Source organism: Lineus longissimus, chromosome 19 (genome assembly GCF_910592395.1).
Source record: "Lineus longissimus chromosome 19, tnLinLong1.2, whole genome shotgun sequence".
Lineage (NCBI taxonomy): Eukaryota > Metazoa > Nemertea > Pilidiophora > Heteronemertea > Lineidae > Lineus > Lineus longissimus.
The window spans coordinates 7,885,048-7,908,088 of NC_088326.1; the positions used below are offsets into that span (position 1 = coordinate 7,885,048).

At 39.9% G+C, this 23,041-nt stretch overlaps 1 protein-coding gene across 1 annotated transcript in view; it reads left to right on the top strand.

Moving 5' to 3' along the window:
• The window catches only part of LOC135502719 (sodium-dependent phosphate transporter 1-A-like), a 149,966-nt gene that overhangs the window by 124,944 nt on the left and 1,981 nt on the right, over positions 1-23,041 (top strand). The window contains exons 12-13 of the mRNA XM_064795692.1: positions 5,662-5,783; positions 11,109-11,294. Of these exons, the coding sequence (XP_064651762.1) occupies positions 5,662-5,783; positions 11,109-11,294 (308 nt within the window). The remainder of the gene's footprint in view (positions 1-5,661; positions 5,784-11,108; positions 11,295-23,041) is intronic.

Sequence of the window (23,041 nt, forward strand, 5' to 3'; positions counted from 1 at the left end):
TTTTGCACTCAAGATGGCCGACTGTTGGCCATTTTTTTGTTGTAAAACTTGCAAATGCCTTGTGACCTCTCTACATTCTGAACGAGTTCGCCTAGACATTTCATATTTAGTGTGCACGTGTATGGTGTAAATATCAAGGTCAAGTTCGATAATGGCTGATTTCGCACTCAAGATGGCCAACTAGTGGCCATTTTGTTGTTAAACTTGGAAATGCCTTGTGACCTCTCTACATTCTGAACGAGTTCACCTGGACATTTCATATTTGGTGTGCATGTACATTTGGTAAATATCAAGGTCAAGATGATAATGGCTGATTCCGCACTCGAGATAGCCGACTAGCAGCCTTTTTGTTGTAAAACTTAGAATTGCCTTCTGACCTCTCTACATTCTGAACGAGTTCACCTAGATGTTTCATATTTAGTGTGCACATGTATGGGGTGAATATCAAGGCAAAGTTCGATAATAGCTGATTTCGCGTTCAAGTTGGTCGCCTGGCGGCCATTTTGTTGTAAAACTTGATAATGCCTTGTGACCTCTCTATATTCTGAACGAGTTCACCTAGACAGTTTATAGATTTTAGTGCAGGTGTATGGGGTGAATATCAAGGTCAAGTTCAATAATGGCTGATTTCGCATTGAAGATGGCCTACTGTCGGCCATTTTGTTGTCAAACTTGGAAATGCTTTATGACCTCTCTACATTCTGAAAGAGTTCACCTGGACATTTCATATTTGGTGTGCACGTGTATGGGATAAATATCAAGGTCATGTTCGATAATGGCTGATTTTGCATTCAAGATGGCCGACTGGCGGCCTTTTTGTTGTAAAACTTGGAAAAATCTTGTGACTTCTCTACATTCTGAACGAGTTCACCTAGACATTTCTCGCTATAGAAATAGACTACCCAAAATAACAATAAAAGCAACTCCAATCATCAGCTTCCTTATTTACTATTCTATTCCATTGCATAACACTACCAGCAACTTGATTTCACCAAAGTGCGGATATACTAGCGTTTGCCAGCAAACGCGGTGCAAACCCTGATCACCAAGATATAAAGCTAAACATGCAACATAACGAACTGATGAGTCCTATGAATTTAAGCATTGAAATCAATGTCGTATCATATCATACAGGCCATGTCAAGTTTGGTGTTATGCATCGGCGGGAAACTGGTTGGTGACTGGCGGCTTCCGCCAATACCACCTCCAGGCCAATCAGTCACCAGTGATCTCACTCACGATAAAGGCATTACTAGACAAAACTAGGAGAGAATACTTGTTTTCAATGTCTAAATATCACTCGAGGCACTGCGTTTGCTGGCAAACGCTAGTATATCCGCACTTTGGTGAAATCAGGTTGCTGGTAGTGTTATGGAATGAAATAGTAAAGAAGGAAGCTGATAATCGGAGTGGCTTTTATTGTTATTTTGGGTAGTCTATTTCTATAGCGAGAAATGTCGAGGTGAACTCGTTCAGAATGTAGAGAGGTCACAAGATATTTCCAAGTTTTACAACAAAAAGGCCGCAAGTCGGCCATCTTGAATGCAAAATCAGCCATTATCTAACTTGACCTTGATATTCATTCCATACACTTGCACACTAAATATGAAATGTATGGGTGAACTTGTTCAGAATGTAGAGAGGTCACAAGGCATTTGCAAGTTTTACAACAAAATGGCTGCCAGTCGGCCATCTTCAATGCAAAATCAGCCATTATTGAACTTGACCTTGATATTCATTCCTTACACGTGCACACTAAATATGAAATGTCTGGGTGAACTCGTTCAGAATGTAGAGAGGTCACAAGGCATTTGCAAGTTTTACAACAAAATGGCCGACAGTCGACCATCTTGAGTGCGAAATCAGCCATTATCGAACTTGGCCTTGATATTCACCCGATACACGCGCACAGCAAATATGAAATGTCTAGGCGAACTCGTTCAGAATGTAGAGAGGTCACAAGGCATTATCAAGTTTTACAACAAAATGGCCGACAGTCGGCCATCTTGAGTGTGAAATCAGCCATTATCGAAGTTGGCCTTGATATTCACCCGATAGACGTGCACACCGAATATGAAATGTCTAGGTGAACTCGTTCAGAATGTAGAGAGGTCACAAGGCATTTGCAAGTTTTACAACAAAATGGCCGCCAGTCGGCCATCTTCAGTGCGAAATCAGCCATTATCAAATTTGGCCTTGGTATTCACCTGATACACGTGGACACCAAATATGAAATGTCTAGGCGAACTCGTTCAGAATGTAGAGAGGTCACAAGTGTGTGACATACAGAGGGACGGACGGCCAGACGGCCAGACGGATAATCCTGATAAAAACAATATATCCGAACTTTCTCCGAAAGTGCGGATATAACTAGGTGTTCTTCAGTGGAAAGGCATCGGTAGGCCATTAAAGGGCCACTGATGAAAATAGTTCAAACAATTTCCTCTAGAGGGCCACAGGTTATATTTGGCAAAGACCGGTGGCCCACCGGCGGGCCTTAAATGGTTTCCGCTGCCACCTGTGCCGCTAGTATACCACCGGAGGCCCACCGATCATTGCTATCTGGGATGTTATCATGTTTTACAGGATGATCGACTGCTGGTACATTTCAACATTTCGGTGACTACATAACATATGACCGAGAGAGAGGTGTGTGGAGCTACTTTCATAGAACCAAACAAACACCTCGCACCTCCAATCCAACATCAGCGCTCACCTGCGCGGTCATCAGAAGAACCAGTCGATTCTAGTATTTCATTCTTTTTCACTGTAATACTTAACTCAAAATAAAAAGATATAAACAGTTTGTGGGAGTTGGTTTACAAAAAAATATGTTAAGTTTCTACAAGATGCATCGACTGGACTGGTTTTAACAACCTGCACTTCAAAGGAATTGATACAGAGTCCAGACTGCATTTACTAGTTGTCCTAGGTTGCATGCATCTATTGGACCATGCATCTATTGGACTGGTTTGTCTCAAGCTGAACTTCAACATATTGATGTTGGTTGTCTGCTGGGTTGCGACTGTTGAAGGAACCATGGCAACTAGTAAGATTTACTCTCTGTAACAACCTTCAACTTGTAATCACATTCATTACATGAAGTTATATGTACAATCAGATGGAACGAGCAAAGCTCCTCTTTTTAGCCCACTTGGTCATAGACCTATAGGGCTTATGCTGTGCTTGGGGTGATTAGTGGTGGTCTATCGTGCATCCGTCTGTCCATCAGTGCGTCCATCGGTAAACTTTTTGCCTTGTCAGCGCTCTACTGTCTTCATTTTTTGACGGATCATTTTCATCTTCCATATGTGCATATAATGGCCCACGATCTAGGCGAAGTTCGATTTTGAACGCAATTCGATTACTAATCTGGCCACCAGGGGGCTTTTTGTAAAAAGCAAAAAATGGCTGTTTGATGCATTGAGCTAGGGTGCTCCATTTTTTATCCCACGTACATGTATTGAGGATACATCATACATGATACGGGTTTTTGATTTGGACTTGCTTTTAGGGAAAATTAGATCAAATGGCGAAAATTGCCCTATTCCTTACTGGTGCCCTTGTCAGCGCTCTATCGTCCTATGTTTTTGACACATCCTTCTTATTTTTCACATGTATGTATACGATCCTAAAATCTAGGTCAAGTTTGATTTTGGGTGCGGTTTGATTCTTAGTTCTTAGGACTCAGTTTTTCTGAAAAACTTAAAACTGGTCTAGCTCCCATATTCTTTTAGCTATTTATCCTTTGAGCTAAAACGCTCATATTTCTACTGTAGGTGCAGCTACTAAAGGTACATCACATATAATACAAGTTTTTGATTTTACAGAATTTCAAAACACCCCCCCCCCGAATTCCTACTGCCAAGCGGGCACAGTGACCTTGGCACTATTTTTGAAATTCCCTGTTTCCAGGATTTTTCAAGCATGGACTGCATTTAAACCCGCAGCACACTAGCCGCCAACTTTGGCGACAAGAAGCGTTCAGCTGACGCCTCTCGACGCCGAAGTTGGCGGCCAGTGGATCCCGGTCAGAGCACACCTGCCCAGAATCGGCGTCCAGTAGCGTATTTTCCGCCACTTCAGGCTGCCATTTTGAAATCATGTGACATGAAGAGGCATACTGATTGGCCATAGCCTCGCCGCCAACGCCAATTCAGGCGGTAATCCGTAGCACACCTGGCTTCTTCTTGCGTTCAAATGCGGCGACATGCGTCAAAAATCAAACATGTTAGATATTTGGCGTTTAGTTGCGGCAAGTCGCGTTCGCCGACGCCGTTCGCAACAGACTAGTGATTTTTCAGGCGTTCAGGACTCTTGCGGCAAAAAACGCCAGTGACCGCCAAAGTTGGCGGCTCGTGTGCTGCGGGCTTTAGTATGAGTAAGGTAGTGTACCAATGTTTCTAAAAGGCTCACTTTGCCGTGTTCAAGGAAACAATAGGCCATTAATTACATCGCACATTTGGCACATGTTTGGCAGTGTTCCGACCATCTTGATCTGGCATCGAGGTTTCCATTCCTCATGACCCTTAAAGGGGTAAGGCATACCCCTTAAGGGGTATGCTTTTCGTAATTACAGGTGCTCCAGGCAAATAGAAATGCAGTTACTAGTATACACAATGCCGTATTGCAGTTGAATTTGCTGAAACTAGTTATATTGGTAACTGGTATAGTACTTGCATATTTGTCTACACAACGGCAATGATGAAAATTATAGTTAGTACAAATTTACGCGATTGGAAATTTACAAAATCGATTACAAATTAAAATACTTTTGACAAACGGCGCAGGCCTGTTGTGCTCATCCAGACAAATATGTAGAGGCAATCTATATGCAGCATATAGGCATGTGCATGATGCACACTTTTACGTTGTGCTGTGGTCACTCGTCGTGTTGGAGGGCATTTGCAATACATGTATATCCTAGCAGGATTGTTTGACCACAAAACTCCTCAAGTTAGCTAAATCCAATTGTCCATCGGCTTATGTTATTCATATCCGTCTTTCGGCTACAAATAGTTGAAATATTCAGGAGTTGTAAGTAATGACCTTAGAAGTTGAAAACCACCATTTTGAAATTCAAGATGGCCACCAAAATGATGGATGCATTCGATTTGTTTGGTTCAGAAAGCTGGGTACAGGTATTGAAATCGAGGACTTATCGATCATATTACTCGAGATATCGGTTAAAACTTATTTTTTTCGTGGTCATCTTGAAATCCAAAGCTGGCCTCGATTTTGATGGTTTCATTCGATTCAGCAGACCCAAAAACCTGGCGGTATAGGCGTTTGAATTAGGTGCCTTTCAGCAGTAGAATTCGAGATATAGGCAAAAAGTGTCATTTTTGGCGGCCATTTCGAAATCCAAGATGGCCACGGTTATGTCCTCACAAAAATTTGGCAACAGGCAGTTTTTAACTTCTGAGGTCATATCTGACAATTCCTCCAATACTGTTCCCAAAAGACGCATATAAAGCCATTTTGCGAACACAAGCCGACGAACTGCAAGTGGCGCACGATTGGAGGATAAACACCATCAGAATATGATGTAGATTTGTAAGTACTGCTTTATCTAGACGTATTAAAGTATGAAAAAGCCATCAGAAACATTCAAAATCGTTACCAACCAATACACCACCAACCAACTCCATCTATTTCCAGATAAAGGTGAAAGAAGGTAGACAAGAGATCAAGGACAAACCTGAAGCATCTATGCTGTTTTCATTCCTGCAGATTTTGACTGCCGTATTTGGAAGCTTTGCGCATGGTGGAAATGACGTCAGGTAAGAAAATATGCATCAATACCACTATATGTGATTTTTGAAAGCTAGGCGAAGCTGTCAAACGTCGAGTCATGACTGTGTTTCATCACATAATTCAACAATATCTATTTCTGTTAAACCATGGCCATACTTTCAGGCGTATGAATGGCACTGTAAAGATTGCAAGACATCATCATTATGTTCTCAGTCTTAATGGGTGAGAAGGACAACCATACTGTTTCGCATAAATGAACCCCAGTTAAAGAGGGGGAGCACAATATGTCTACAATAATTGCCAAAAATATGGTTAAAAATCTGCGAAACCACTCTTTTTTACGTAATCTAATTTATGCATTAAAAAGAACACACATACATTTGGGTATTGGAATAACTGGATTGGAAAACAATGATTGGACTGGGAAAGTATGTACTGACAGTCATCGATCTCCACCGCCTGTGTGCTGTCAACATTATGACAGCCGAGTGGGAATCGGGAGCTGAGAACAAGTGCGTATGGCAAGCCAAAGCGGAATTTATTCAAGACTTTAGAATAACCATTCAAGAAGTTAAATATAAGTTCAAGAAGGAAATATATGTTCAAGACTAAAATATGTTCAACCTTGAATCAAATGTTTTCAACCTTGAATCAAATGTTTTCAACCTTAAATAAAATATGTTCAACCTTGAATAAAATATGTTCAACCTTGAATAAAATATGTTCAACCTTGAATAAAATATGTCCAACCTTGAACAAAATATGTCCAACCTTGAACAAAATATATTCAACCTTGAACAAAATATATTCAAGACTCACGTGACCATATTCAAGACGCACGTGACCACAAAATTGATGACGTTGTTGCTCATGTTTTGATGCTTTACGGACTTTCCCGAACCCGCGTCCAGACTTTCCCGAACCCATGGTACTTGTGTTGCGTTTCGGAGCTCGAATTGTTCGCACGAAGGTTTTGACACATGGTTGTACACGTACCTAGCCGCCTACACCTGACATGTACTGTAATCCTACACATCATGACATGGATGCCGAGTGAATGTCAGAGTCGATACATGTTTCACAGACATATCAGGCAAATTATAGGTTCAAAATGCGCAATGCCTCTCACCTTTCATACCACTGTGTCGGATTCTCGTTGTCTTTTGACATGTTTGAGTGTTTAGGCTATACAGGCAATCAATCACGTCGTGAAACAGAACGCATCAGAAGTACCACAGATTCTACGCTCTACGTCATCAATTTTGTGGTCACGTGCGTCTTGAATATGGTCACGTGAGTCTTGAATATGGTCACGTGAGTCTTGAATATATTTTGTTCAAGGTTGAATATATTTTGTTCAAGGTTGGACATATTTTATTCAAGGTTGAACATATTTTATTCAAGGTTGAACATATTTTATTTAAGGTTGAAAACATTTGATTCAAGGTTGAACATATTTTAGTCTTGAACATATATTTCCTTCTTGAACTTATATTTAACTTCTTGAATGGTTATTCTAAAGTCTTGAATAAATTCCGCTTTGGCTTGCCATAAGTGCTAATGTTGGTAGTTGGGATGGTAGTGGTGTAGGTCCTTAGGTAAGGCACTTGGCAGAAAGGTCACGAAATGTGAGGTGTGGGTCGGCCTTTGGCTTGACAAGGAACAAGAAGGTATGTTAAAAGTTATGAAATAACAAGGGGGGCAAATTGGCAGCAATAATGGATTTTGGCATTACGTAATCATTTCTCAGGCATAATCAATTGTGTTGTGAGGGGGTGCGTATCTTTGTCCACAGAGTTCTTGTTCCCCAAACTGTAAGGGCAGGCCGGGTTCTGCATGTATATGTTGCGCCCAGCTAGTCACCTGGACTTGGCACTTAATGCCCGGATCGAGTTCAGGATTTTCATTCTCGGGGTGTTAAAGGCATACTCCGGGGTAGTGATAGTAGTGTGGTGAGGCAGTCCTCCTGTCACTGCTTGAATTGGCCGCCATTGCAAGCTGAATGTGGTGAAATACCTCATTCACGTAACTACTCGACTTTTTGTGAATTTTTCTATTTCAAAACTTCCAAAACTATCGCCTTTCACATCTCTGTCCGAATATGTCTTCCTAAAACGAAGTGACTTTTGCTGGTTTTATGCGCACTTTTTTCGTAGCGTATAGATGTTTTTGTTTGATGCAGACGATGATTTGAAGCGAAGTGGGTTTTCGCCCTTGAACAGCCTCAATCGGCTCAAAACTGCAATATACATTCACCTTAGTAATATTACTGAGTAACATTACTGCAGACTCAAAGATTTTTAGTAAATCACCACATTTACACAGTTTTGTTCCATTTTGATCCATTTTGTCAACGGACATTTCTCTTAACAGGTCTGAAAGGATAGTTGTTTTAGTCTCCTGATGAGATCTACCATAAAATATAGGAATAATCTAATATTGGAGTATGTACAGTCCTTCCAGAAAGTAAATGTCCACCGTTTTAAAAAAATATCACAGAGATAAAATGAGATATTTGAATGCAGTTTTCAGCAGAGTATGGTATATCTATGGATGCACTCAATTCCATCTAATCCCTTCATTGTGCAACAAACATTTCAAAAAAGGTCCAAAAATCACATTTTTGGCTCACCGTAAGGGGAGTCTATACGATAGCGCTGTGTCCGTCGTTGGCTGCGTCGTCGTCGTCGTCGTCGTCGTCCGTCGTATCCTGTTTCAGAAACAGTGGCACGTTTCTTAACCGCTAGGGCTATGAACTTGAAACTTTGTACACAGCACCCCCCAGGTCAGGTGACCTCTGACACTGAATTTCTGTCCGATCTGATTATCAACTTGGCCACCAGGGGGCCAAATGTCGATATTTAAAAAGTGTGATATCTTGCTTATTAGTGACTTGTTTTCGATGAAACTTTAGTTGTAGGTACTCATAGCAAATATACATCTTGTATCATACGGGTTTTTAATTTGACCTACTTTTCAAGGTCACAGAGGTCATATGGCGTAAATTGGCCGTTAGAGTGTAAACTATGGCACGTTTCTTAACCACTAAAGCTATGAACTTGAAACTTGGTGCATATAACCCCCTATATAACATAGCCTCTGGTGCTGAATTTCAGTATGATCTGATTTTTAACTTTGCCACCAGGGGGCCAAAAGTGAAAATCTAAAAAGTGTGATATCTCGCTTATAAGTGACTTGTTTTCGATAAAATTTTTATGGTAGGTACTCTTAGGAAGAATTCATTACATATCTTACGGGTTTTTAATTTGACCTACTTTTCAAGGTCACAGAGGTCATATGGCGTAAATTGGCCGTAAGTGTGAACTATGGCACGTTTCTTAACCAGTAAAGCTATGAACTTGAAACTTGGTGCATATAACCCCCTACATCAGACAACCTCTGATGCTGAATTTTGGCCCGATCTGATTCTTTATTCGGCCACCAGGGGGCCATAATGGAAAAAGAAAGAAGTGCAATATCTTGCTTATTTGAGTGAATTGTTTTCAATAAAATTTTTATGGCAGAGACTTCTAGCAAGGATACACCACATGTCCTACGATTTTTGGATTTGACCTCCTTTTCTAGGTCACAGAGGTCAAATGGCGTAAATTGGCCGTTAGAGTGTAACTATGGCACGTTTCTTAACTGCTGAAGCTATGAACTTGAAAGTTGGTACATGTAACCCCCTACATCAGATAATCTGTGACACCGAATTTTGGCCTGATCTGATTCTTAATTTGGCCACCAGGTGGTCAAAACTGAAAAAGTAGGACGTGCAATATCTCGCTTATTAATGACCTTTTTTTGATGAAATTTTTATTGCAGGTACTCTTAGCAAGAATACATCATGTGTTTTACGATTTTTGGATTTGACCTTCTTTTTAAGGTCACCGAGGTCAAATTGCAAAAATTGGGTTTAGAGTGTAACTTTGGCAAGTTTTTATGGTGGTTACCCCTAGCAAGGATACATGACATATCAAAGATGTATACGGTGAGCACAATGGCCCCTGGCCATTTCATTTATTTCATGTGCCTTTTCAAAAATTCAAATGAGCCCATGAACCGTGCTTTATGACCATAATTTTTTGGCACTTGCAATTCCATAGAGTGTGTTCGATAGACATGACAAACGAACATTTTTTTTTGGATTTTTGGGTGATCTCATAGGTCACCAGCTGTCTGAAAAAAAAAAGACCTGTAGTGAGCTAAAACTACGGCAGCAGATTAGTGCCATAAAAAATAAAATATTATCTCGTTATTACGCGATCTTTTCTCGTTATTACGCTATCTTTTCTCGTTATTACGCGATCTTTTCTCGTTATTACGAGATGTTATCTCGTTATTACGCGATCTTTTCTCGTTATTACGAGATGTTATCTCGTTATTACGCGATCTTTTCCGTTATTTTCACCATTGTTCAGTCCAAGATTGAAATAGAACCGTACAAGAAGTTCCCTCATATTAGGCATGTTAGGACACGACGATGGTATATGGGTCTATAAAGTACGGACCTTTCCCGCGCTTGATTTTGAGCTTTAATCCTCGATGTTGCGTGCACTTTCGCATCTCGTAATAACGAGAAAAGATCTCGTAATAACGAGATAACATCTCGTAATAACGAGAAAAGATCGCGTAATAATGAGAAAAGATCTCGTAATAACGAGATAATATTTTATTTTTTATGGCACTAATCTGCTGCCGTATAAAACTAATCTTCAAAATGAAATAATTTAGCAGGAATTTTCTAGTAATGAAAGCAAAAAAAAAACTTTGTTGCATCATAGTTCACCTACATTGTGAAAAAGAACGAAAATAAAATAAAATAAAAAAGTGACTTTTTGAACATTTTAAAATTGCTTGATACATAATGAAGAGACAGGATTAGCTGGGTCTAAATACATCAGATACATGACCAACTAGATATACCATTCTCTGTTGAAAACCGCAGTCAAATATCTTATTTTATCTCTGTGATAATAAATAAAGCCTGTGGACCTTTACTTTCTGGAAGGACAGTACATGTATAGGCCCGGCTTTGAATAAAATGAAACACACTTCGCTACCACAGGTTGTCGAAATACGTTTCGTGGCATCGAAATAATTCGCACTCTTGATTATGCAAAATACGGTTATGCTGAAAATTATTATGCTTTTTCCAGTAGCAGGTCTTCTCTACCAGCCATTTGGAGTACAATATTCACTCGTTAGATTGATGGTGGTAGATAGTTCCACTGGAATTGTATGTCTTTAATGATTTCAAAAGAAATATTTTCTAATATATTTATGGAAGAGAAGTCAATTAGTGGTCAGTGGCTACATTCTCACCTAAACTTACGAAGCATTATTTTCAGCAATGCCATCGGTCCCCTGATCGCTCTTTGGACGGTGTCACATGCGCAGAGCGTCGAACAATCGGATCCGGCCCCAATCTGGATACTCCTGTATGGGAGTGCTGGCATATCCATTGGGCTGTGGGTGTGGGGCAGGAGAGTCATCAAGACACTAGGAGAAGACTTGACCAAGATTACACCAACTAGGTGAGCATTGGTACTACAAAGTGACGAAGATACCTTGGCCTTTTGATCTAAATTATTAGCAGTGATTTGCACCATAAAAGACTCCTGTTGTTTCAACAACAAAATTTGCTCCTGCGAATTACATAGAAATTACGTAGATGTAGAAATTACCCGGGATAAAATATCCGGCCATTTCAATTTCTGAGCTGGGTTCGATACTAGACTAAGGACTTCAGGGCAAGAACTATTTCCTAAGCAGGCAGGCACCAACACATGGCAATCATTAATTAATGTAGGACAATTAGGGGAATAGAAATTCATGATTTTTTATAATTTCATCGTTTTTAGCTCACCTATCAGGTGAGCTAATACGATACCGCGGCGTCTGGCGTCCGTCGTCGTCGTCGTCGTCGTCGTCGTCGGCCGTCGTTAACTTTTGACAAAATCGTGGCACGTTTCTTAACCGCTTGACCCAGAAAGTTCATACTTGGTGTGTGGGTACCCCTAGGCAAGACCTTCCTTCAGAATAAAAATCAGCGCAATTTGACTGCTGGTCTGCCATATAGGGGGTGCTCTTTTAAAACCTATTTTTGTCATTTTGAAGCTTATGGTTAAAGCTAGAGCGATGAAAATTTTATGGTGGGTGTATCTAATAAAGGTACATCACATATCACACGGGTTTTTGATTTGACCTTCATTTCAAGGTCACAGAGGTCGAACTCTAAAATTTATTTGATCATGGCACGTTTTTTTGCTATTGGTCATAGACTCTCTAAATTTGATATGTAGACACCTATTGGGCATCTCTACATGTTGACACAGATTTAGGTCAGTGTGACCTACTATTCAAGTATAAGTAGGTCAAGGTTAAAAAAGCCCATTTTCTTTATTCCAGCAGATTGAAGTTTGAAATGAAGTTTTAGAGGTTGGCCTGATATAGAGGTTTCGATATTAAATATATTAATTTCGTTTCATATCACTAGGTGGCGGTACTGTGCAAAAATGTCAGTTGGCACATTGCCAGCAGTTTTGAATTTCGCGGTTCGAGGCAATCCGTCGGGGTATCCCAGATGCGCAGTGTTGTACTGCGCCACTAGATCTGCATACTACAAGTATGGAAGACAGCCATTTTATGAATTTGAAGCGAGACGAAGAAGGAATTAAATCACCTTGAATCAATGCTAAAACTTAATCATCCGCTCTTCGGATGAGGTCGTATGTGTTGATTACATTCTTGTGATTGGTTTGAGATTATTAGTTTGTCCTCATTGCCGGTTGTTTTAGAAAATTTTGACTGTGGTTGGAAGGTAAAATGAGAAACTTGTCACACTGTTCTTCGGCTTGGAATGGGGATAGTCAATGCAGAGCCAGTTGGTACAAGCTGCCTTGCGAATCGGGGTGGCGTAATAATACTGTGAAAGAACAATAAAATGATGAATTGTAGCAGTGTGTGTCAGAAATTATGTGATTTCCATTGCATTTGACGATCCCAAAGTTTCGAGAGTATGGCAAAATGGCGGCTGCCGTCATTGGAGATTAGCGTCAAGCCGGAACCTTTCGTTACAATGTGGGCTTTTAAACACAAGTTAATGGTTTATCATCACCCAGACGCTACTCATTAGGTAAACCTCTACTAAAAACACTTGCTTTAATTTTTGTAAACATGTCACGAGTGCTTAAAAAGAACCATTTTTGTGATCGTTTTTCATCGCTGTAGAAATGTACACAGTCAGAGTCAGTCAGTGTGTCAACACAACAACGGTGTTAGTATACACATGAATCCATGATACACGGAGACACGAATGTAAACATTTGCCTGTTGGGTCAAAAGGAGTTCACCGTTAGCGATCACTGCCCCAAGAAAGGTCATCTGAGCTGGTTGACTAAAGTAGATGATGATAATGATGAAAGTGTAGCGCAGCTGTCATCAGTGCTTTTATAGTTAGGCCTAGGCTACAGTCGGATTCATAAGTAAATGTCACTGACTGCCCTTTTTTTGGGTCGCTGTGCAAAAACTATTGGGCCGATTTCTTCAAAGTTTGGTTTTTCTTGAATCTAATTTCGGGACCCAACACAATTTCCAGGTTAGAAATTTGCAAATTATAAAGAAAAAAATTGTCAACTTTGGAGCCCTTTGGCCATTTTGGGGGAATCTGGAGGGCCCGATTTTTTGTTATGGATAGTTCTAAATGAAACTTGGCAGCTTTAAAGATACACACGAAAAAAAATTAATCTGAACATTTCAGCAAAATGCATCCAGAAATAAGCAGTACAGAGGAGAACATGTCAAAATCAATACACTACGTCAATGTACACCAATACATACAAAAAAATTATTTCGTAACCATGGTTACTGAAATATGAAAATCCTCTTGCGTCCCGAAATTAGATTCAAGAAAACCAAACTTTGAAGAAATCGGCCCAGTAGTTTTTGCGCAGCGGCCCAAAAGGGCAGTGACATTTAATTATGAATCCTACTATAGGGCTGTCTTGTAACTATGTTATTGTCTCAAAAATGAATACAAACTGCTACCTAGTTACTCAGTACATCATATTCTATTCTGTGCATTCCTTGCTTCAATTGTTCTTGTATCATATTTTTCAACATTTCTCTCTAATCGCAAGCCGAGGATAAATACTCCTTTCAAGATAGCATATTCACACGCAATTCCACAGGTACATCCCATTCATTTGAAATTTCGGCCAATGACAGCAGGTTTTACAAAATGTAAATGCGCTGTTTATTTTCAATAGTCACTGAATAGCTAAGACACATGTAAACCCGTCTTAATTGGCCAGAAAACATCTCTCAGCTTCTCCCACAAATAACGATTCACTTATTCCAACGTCAGTAACATGTGCACGCGGAAAACAATACGACTAACTCCACTTTTTCAAGACAAACCACACCATCCCACAACTATTGCTTAATTAACCCCTAACAATGACAAGTTCTTCCTCATACTCTCCCTTTCATATCGACAGGTGAGCACAATGGCCCTGGCCATTTCATTTTATTTCATCATTGATCAAAATATGAAAGAAACCAAAGAAAGAACGAGTACGTACATAGAGAAGATGAAAGCATATAGTCCACTTTTGACAAGCACTGTAATTTCTTGGAAGTTCTTAGATATAACAAACAGCGTTGGCGTCCTTCTGAAAATGTTTTTGTTGAGAACCTTCCACCAAAGTTTTATCGAAAAGGAGTCACTCATAAGAGAGATATCACACTTTTTTTGGTTTCTACTTCTGGCCCTCTGTTGGCCAAGTCAAGAATCAGATGAGACTGAAATTCATTGTCAGAGGTTACATGACATAGGGAGTCATGTGTACAAAATTTCAAGTTCATAGTTTTAGCGGTTAAGAAACGTACCACAGTTACACCCAAACGACGAATTTACAACATTTGACCTCTGTGACCTTGAAAATTAAGTCAAATCGAAAACCATAGGATATGTGATGTATCCTTGCTAGGAGTACCTACCATAGAGATTTCATCGAAAACAAGTCACTAATTAGCAAGATATTGCACTTTTTACCTTTTTCAGTTTTGGCCCCCTGGTGGCCAAGTCAAGAATCAAATCAAACCGAAATTCAGTGTCGGCGGTTATATGACATAGGGAGTTATTTGCACCACATTTCAAGTTCATAGCTTTAGCGGTTAAGAAACGTGCCATAGTTACACTCAAACGGCCAATTTACACCATTTGACCTCTTTGACCTTGGAAACTATGTCAAATCAAAAACCCGTCTGATGTGTGATGCATTCTTGCTGGGAGTACCTACCTTAAAAATGTTATCGAAAACGGGTCACTCATAAGAGAGATATCACACTTTTTAGGTTTCCACTTCTGGCCCCCTGGTGGCCAAGTCAAGAATGAGATCGGAATGAAATGCATTGTCAGAGGTCGCCTGACTTGAGGGGTCCTATGTAGAAAGTTTCAAGTTCATAGCCCAAGCGATTAAGAAACGTGCCACTGTTTTTGAAATAGGATACGACGAGGACGACGGATGAGGGACGCCGGCCACAGCGGTATTGTATAGACTCCCCTACGGTGAGCCGAAAATGAAAGTCAATCTTATGGTTCATAATATGTTTTTTTTTAGGTAGATGGAAAGAGTAAAAACTTTAGAATGTGGCCAGAAGGCCAGTAATGTTAATTCAAAATCAAAAGCAGTTCAAATCCTGTGTTGCAGAATTTACTCAATAGAATACTCCTGTTGTTTTTTTAACTTACTTTACCCTTGCAAAAGTTCACAACCTAAAGGAAACTAAAGTTCTCGAGCTGAAATGGAGACATGTTCTGCGACAAGAACAATCAAATGTCTGCACATTCAATGACTATACTGAAGCCTTACTAGTTCCATTTCGAAGTCCATGGTCAAGTGGATTTGATCTTCATGTTGTTCATTTTGTATATTCCAAGATCGACCTCCGTACTTGGTATTAAGCTACGAAGTATTATTCCAGGATCTAAAGTAAAAGCTATGGGTAAACCTGGGTGATCAAAATATACAAACATGTTCCTATGATCAAGCCAAAAAGAATCAAATTCCGAGTCTGCAGCATCATAGTACTGCAAGATGCAGTCCTCTATTGCAAAATACTTTGGCAGGCCAATTTTCCTGTCCGGTTATATACAGCCATTGACTGATGAGCAGATTGACAATTGCTTGTTCCAGAATTATTCCTGTTTGGAATATTTATTGGTAGGTTTGACATGAAAATATGTCCATTAGGCTCGAAAAACGTTTTGGTCTGAATTGACCCAATCGACGAGTTGTGTTGGTGCTGAGTTCTGGCACATTCGCTGAGGACCATGCCATGGCTATGGGGAGGTGGGATGAGCTGGTTCTGTCTGAGATAGATGCAGTTTCAGACATGCTGGCTCACATTGAACATAAGTCGAGATGCTGCTTGAACGATGTCACTGCAACTGACACATTCTCTGGAGCGAACTGGATTGATTTTGATGCAGTTTCTGGTCAGCTTTATATTCCTATGACTGAAGCTTCTGCGACACACTGGATAGACCTTGATACTGTTTCTGGGACACACTGGGTATCGGTTGATACTGTCTCTGGAACACTTTTTACACCGATTGATACAGTTTCTGCTAAGGGTTTGTACACAATGATCCTACTCTCAGGAGCGGACATGTCTGTTGACTGCTCCGTTGAAATGGCGGTGTTGGGAACGAGACCAGTAGAAATCACAGGAACAGAGTTTTTCACAGTATCACTCACAGCTTGGCTCTTGACTTTCTGCAAGTAGGCTTGCATACGGCGATGATCCCGACGAAGTGTTGATGGCGATTTCATACCTTTTATGCGTGGTGGGGCAGTATAACGTTGAACTGTTCCATCCTCGTTCCAGTTGAGTGTCAATGATAGTCCATCTCCAGTTTATGAGGGATTCCACCCGTTTGGTGACTTTGTTAATCCAAGATGTTCTAGCACTGACATTGAATACATTTGTGGCACGAATCATGGGGAGCGATATTGACAGTGGAGATATTGTAGGCTTTACGAGGAATGAATAAAGAAGCAGTTTATCATTTCTGTAGTGATACTACGACATATCTCACTTCAGACGATGATAGTCAAATGCACTGAAGGTGATAAGTAATTTTTTCCTGATCCTAATTAAAGACAACATTGAACCCTACACATTCAGTAATAATTAGGTGTGAATCATAACCCATAGCCTATACTTGGCCTTACGCCTATAATAATCAGAGACCTAAAGCCTACATATTCATGGTTAGATAGGTCAAAATATTCAACAAGTTCTACACCTGAAAGCCCATACTAATTAAAAACCATTGTTTACAGTAATTCCCAACTAAACTGTGCTGAATCATGTCTTAAGCTGAAAGTAATATTGTGAAATTAGAATGATCAAGATACTTTAAAATTATATTACAAAATAGATAGTTTGCAAATCAGCAGTGATTTGCACCAGAAAAGAAGGTAATCGTGTTGTGTCAGCTAGCTATACTAATAGCACTTCTATTGAATATATTAACGGGCATGTAATCTTGTACTAACAAGGAGAAAAAACATACATTTTGATAAACTTGCTTGTGCTTGAATCACATGTTTGCCTACGATAGTAAGGCTAAATTGCGAGGCAGTGCCCTACGTTGCATACTGTATATTCATTCTAATATTGTTGCGCCAAACAGCTCTAAATGAAATGGTCCAGGGACCATGTGCTCACCTGTGTCAAAGGACCTTGAAAAGTAGGGAATAAACTGCAGACGATATATGATGTATCATCGCTAGTAGCACCTACCATATTTGTTTTCAAATTTTCGGACCAGTATTAAGCGAACAATGGCATATTTTCACTTTTAACGTTTGGCCCCCTGGTGGCCAAACCGTGAATCATATGATGCCACTATTTTGTCTCGGAGTAGGGGCCACCCTTGGGTACATTCGTACCAAATTTGAGATATCTGGCTAAAGCGGTTACAAAACATGCCACCGTTCTCTAACGGCAGTGCTGCCAAACGACCTTGATCTTTTGGCCTTGAAAAGTAGGTCGGGAAAAAAACGCGGTGGATATAATTATGATGCACCATTACAAGAAGTACAACCATATTTTTTTCAAATTTTTCGGACTAGTAATAAGGGAGAAATCGCATATTTTCACTTTTGGCATTTGACCCGCTGGTGGCCAAACCGTGAATCATATGACGCCACAATTCTGTCTCTGAGTACTGATTATCAAGGGGTACATGTGTACCAAGTTGGAGTTCAACAGCTTCAGCGGTAACGAAACTTGCCACCCATGTCTTACGACGGACGACGGACACTGCGTCATTGTAAATGCTCACACTCTGGTGAGCCAAAGAGGTGAAAACAGGGTAGGTAGTTAAAACACTGGGCCTATGTTTTCTTTAAAGTATTTGGACCTATAGATGTTATACCACCATCCGCTAAAAACTCCTGGAATAATTTCAAGAAAATCAATCGTTTTTGAGATTAGTGCATTGCAAGACTACGAAAAAAAAGGGATGTGATAGATGTGATAGTAGGGCATGCCGCCCGAAATTATGTCCATAAAAAGTGTATTAGTGTAATTCATCATTGACTTTTTTTCTCACGCAACCCTTTTTGACAATTGAAAAAAAATTCAGAAAGGAGAAAAACCAAAATTCTCGGATTTTCGTTCAAAATTGCCAATGTCTCACTTGTGACAAGAAGTGTTATTTTAACAATTACACCAAACAAATTTTGACAAAAAACCTTGACTAAAATCGGGCTGGAACATGAATTCCGAGTGTGGAACAAGGCTTGGGGACAAAACATGAATTCTGATACGGATATTTCTAACACGTCTTACAAGTTTTCTGGCTGTGCAAAAACTCTGACTGTCATAGTACGAATTAACATAATATGTATCACCGTGTAAATACACTGCTGCCTTACTCCCGATACTACATTTAATATCCCACTGCCGATTTAGCCTAAAAAACTTCCACCTTTTAAAGTTGTATGTATACCTGGAGGGTAGACGCAAAAAAGAGTGTTCACATCTCGGATAAAATGTTCAATTTTCAGCACGGTAGCTATTCGATGTATTTAGCAGTAACGGCATTGCAACACGCACAAAACATCCCCAATACCCAGTGATTTACCATGTATTCAAAAATGTACCGCTGATATATTTGAAATCAATGCCTCGGAACTTCAAAACAAAACAAAAGCATGATATAGATGTTTAGCCCCAAAGGAAAATAGCTCTCACTGTTCGACTTACATATGGACCGTTTACACAGTACCAAACTGATCTAGCCCAATGTAGCTAAAAGGGGTACGCCGTTCTTAATTACTTGTTGTCCAGTTAAATAGAAGTCCATTAATGCACAATGCCGTAGTGAAATCCAATTATAATCTTACCTGATCAAAGCCTGTCAATTGCCGCATATTCCCCGACATCTTAGAGGACCTCACCATGACTGTGGATGCCCATCACCATGCTTGCCCATTAGGTTTGGCTTGAACTACCAGCTGATAGAGTAGGTACTCTGGCAAGGATTCATCACATATCCTACGGGTTTTTTGATTTGACCTAATTTTCAAGGTCACAGAGGTCAAATGGTGCAAATTGGCCGTTCGAGTGTAACTATGGCACGTTTCTTAACCGCTAAAGCTATGAACTTGAAATTTGGTACACATGACTCCCTATGTTATGTTTCCTCCGACAACGAATTTCGGTTTGATCTGATTCTTGACTTGGCCACCAGGGGGCCAGAAGAGGAAACCTAAAAAGTATGAATGATATATCTTTGAATGACTCTTTTGGCCTTGAAAAGTAGATTGACCATAGGTACCGCCATTTTGGCTAAACCTCAAAATCCTAAAGCAATTCGAACTTTTTCGAAACGTAGTGAATGCTCATTTCCAGGGCGTCTGTTCTTTGTTTTCCAGAGAACAGCCTCCGATGATTTAAATGAGCATTCACTACGTTTTGAAGAAGTTGTAATTGCTTTATGATTTCAAGTTCTAGCCAAAATGGTAGTACCTATGGTCAAACCTTAACACTACATGACACAATACCATGCTCTTCAACCATCTTTCCTTCACATGAGGTGAACACAATGGCCCAGTGGTTACTCTGAGATAACCATAGGATTACTCTTAGGTTACTGGAGGATTAACCCCGAGTTAACCCTGGGTTTTCAGAAGCTAGTTCCAACCCCAACCAGTCCTTTCATGCTATAGCTAACCTCAACCCTTCCTTCTCATTTGCTATAGGTAACCCCAGCCATGACCTTTGATTATGCTATTGCAAACCCTACCCATTACCTATTCTTTTCATGCTATACTTTTTATTCTATTTCTAAACTCAACCATGACCCTTCCTTCTCATATGCTATATAGGTCATTCACCAATCAGCTTGCGGTTGTACACAAGAATAGTTCAGTTTGAGATGAATGTGTGGTCTCGCCATACTAATTTAAAATATAGTTCTTCTTGAATAACATTGTGAATAAGGTGTGTTCAAAATGAAGAAAATGTTGAAGTTTAAGTCCAAATGGCTTACTTGTGTGGTTTTGAGGCTTCTTTTAATCCATCTTGGTGAAAAACTGACTCGCAGGTTAAAAGCTGTCAAAGATCACCCCCTTACTTCAGACCCCCAAACCTTAAAATTATCATGCATAACATACAACGAAAATTTCATGGTCTGACAGGCTAGGATAGGTCTATTTGGCTGTGAAAGCGTTCCTCCCTGCGTACGTCTCGGAAAAAGTTATGAGCATGTAGAAAGTACCATTTTAAAGGGAAAAGGTTTAAATCTTTATTACGGGTGCGTGACTTATAAATAACCTAACAATGACATTTGATTATCATGCTATTGCTAACCTTTACCATTACCCGTCATTTAATGCTATAGCTAACCCAAATGATGACCCTTCCTTTTCACGTTATTGCTAACCTCCATCATGGCCCTTCTCATGCTATAGCCAACCCAAACCATGACCTTTGATTTTGATGCTATTGCTAACCCCAACCATTACCTATCCTTTTCATGGTATGGCTAACCCCAACCATGACCCTTCCTTTTCATGCTATTGCCAACCTCAACCATGACCCTTCCTTCGCATAATGCTATAGTTACCCAACCATGACCTTTGCTTTTAATGCTATTGCTAACCCCAACCATTACCCAGCCTTTTCATGCCTAACCCTATCCCAACTCCTTCTCATATACTATAGCTAACCCCAACGATGACCTTTGATTTGATGCTATTGCCAACCCCGACCATTACCTATATTATTTGTCATGATACAGCTAACCCAAAACAGTTACCCTCAATTTTGATGCTATCGCTAACCTGAACCGTGACACTTACTCGTAATGAAATAACTTACCCTCTCCTTGACCCTTTGTTTTTATGTCTGTATTGCTTACTCTAACCATGACCCTATAGACGGGCGCTTGAGGGCTCTTATTATTGGTTTCTATAAACATCATAAATGCCAAATTCAGGGGAAAACTACCAATAACAGCGAAATCCGAGGCTAATATGGTTGTATTTATGCAGCGCATGCATTTCAAAATCTGACAGCAGTCTTCAGAAAGCGAATATTCACCGACACCATCAATTTAGAACAATTATTATTATTTGACCCTTTCAGTGCGCGGATCTGGCAGTGTCGGAACCAAAAATGTGTCAATGAAATGCTAGATGGCGCATGCACCCACCTAAAACTACAGAACTTTTTGACTGCCATCTGAACATCAACTGCAAAAGTACTATTGGATTGCTATTGGAGTTATTTGAAGATCTTTTCAGTTCTATTTTTTTTCTTCTAGGGGTCGCCGGCAATAGTAAAAAGTACTTTGTTAATAAAATCTTTTTTCAAAAACAAAAATCAAAATTTCTCAATTTTTTCCATGGTTGTAGAGGAGACATGCTTAAGCAAATAACATATAAAAAACGGAAAGAAAAAACTAATAAGAAATACTCAGTAATTTTTGTTGTTGAAATTTTCACATAAAAGTGCAATCCACGATGGCCGCCAACAGGTCACATGATCACCTGACCCCCAAAAAAAAGTGAGAGAAAAAATCAGAAATTCTGAAAGGCAACATGGGAACATACTATTGGATTGCTAAATTGGATTTATTTGACAATTTTGTTCAGTTCTATTTTGTTCTCCTAGTGGTCACTGGCATAGTTATGAAAGGTACTTTGGAAAATTTTCACACTTTCTTTCCTTCACATGAATCACTTTTCAAAAATAAAAATCAATCTAAATTTTTTCAGGGTTGTGGAGGAGTCATCCTAGTGCAAATAATATATAACAAACAAAGAGAAAAACTAACAAAAAATACAGTTTCAGTTATGTTTTATTGAACATCTTCACATAAAAGTGCAATCCAAGATGGCCGCCAACAGGTCGCGTGACCATCTGACCCCAACAAGCGAAGAAAAATATCGAATTCTGAAAGGCAAACAAGTTTCCTCCATTATGAAATTGATATCTTTCTTAGTTTTGGAACAGTATTTTTTCCTGAAGTCTTCAAAAGCGCCTAATTTGGCTCTGGCATTATAGTGTACAAAATGCGAATCTAGGTAAAAAAAGCAACGGAAAAAAGACAACGGAAAAAAAAGCCCGGTAAAAAAGACAATGGTAAAAAAGACAACGGGTAAAAAAGACAACAGGTAAAAAAGCAACGGAAAAAAAGCAACAATCGAGGTAAAAAAGACAACGGGTAAAAAAAACAAAAGAAAAAAAGGCAACCATCAGGAAACCGGATACGACAGTGGGAACCGCCCACTCTATGACATAAAGTGCCGGACAGACCGGGAATTGAACACGGGACCTCGGATGTGTGGTGCCAGGCGCTGATGTTTCCACTGCACAGCCGGTGTAATATATGTGAGTGTTTCCCGTGTGTGAGTGTTTCCCCTCATTGTTTGGGAACGCTCAAAAATAGATTGACAAGTTTTTCTGTGTATCCCCCCCTATTGAAAAGTCGTGGTCTCTCTAGCTGCCTATTGTTTGGAAACACTGACACATGGGGAACAACCACAGATGTTACACCGGAACTCCGACAGCCCTATCATGCCTAGAGCCCTAGAGCGATGATGTTCCTCCCTTTAATGACGATTTGTTGGCTAATAAGATGGAACCCTTCCTCTGGAAATGAGGCAATACTGAACACTAGTAAATCAGTACAACTAATTTGGCTGTAGTGTGTTAATTGGGTCCTCTTTGATAGTAGTCATCTTTTTTACCCGTT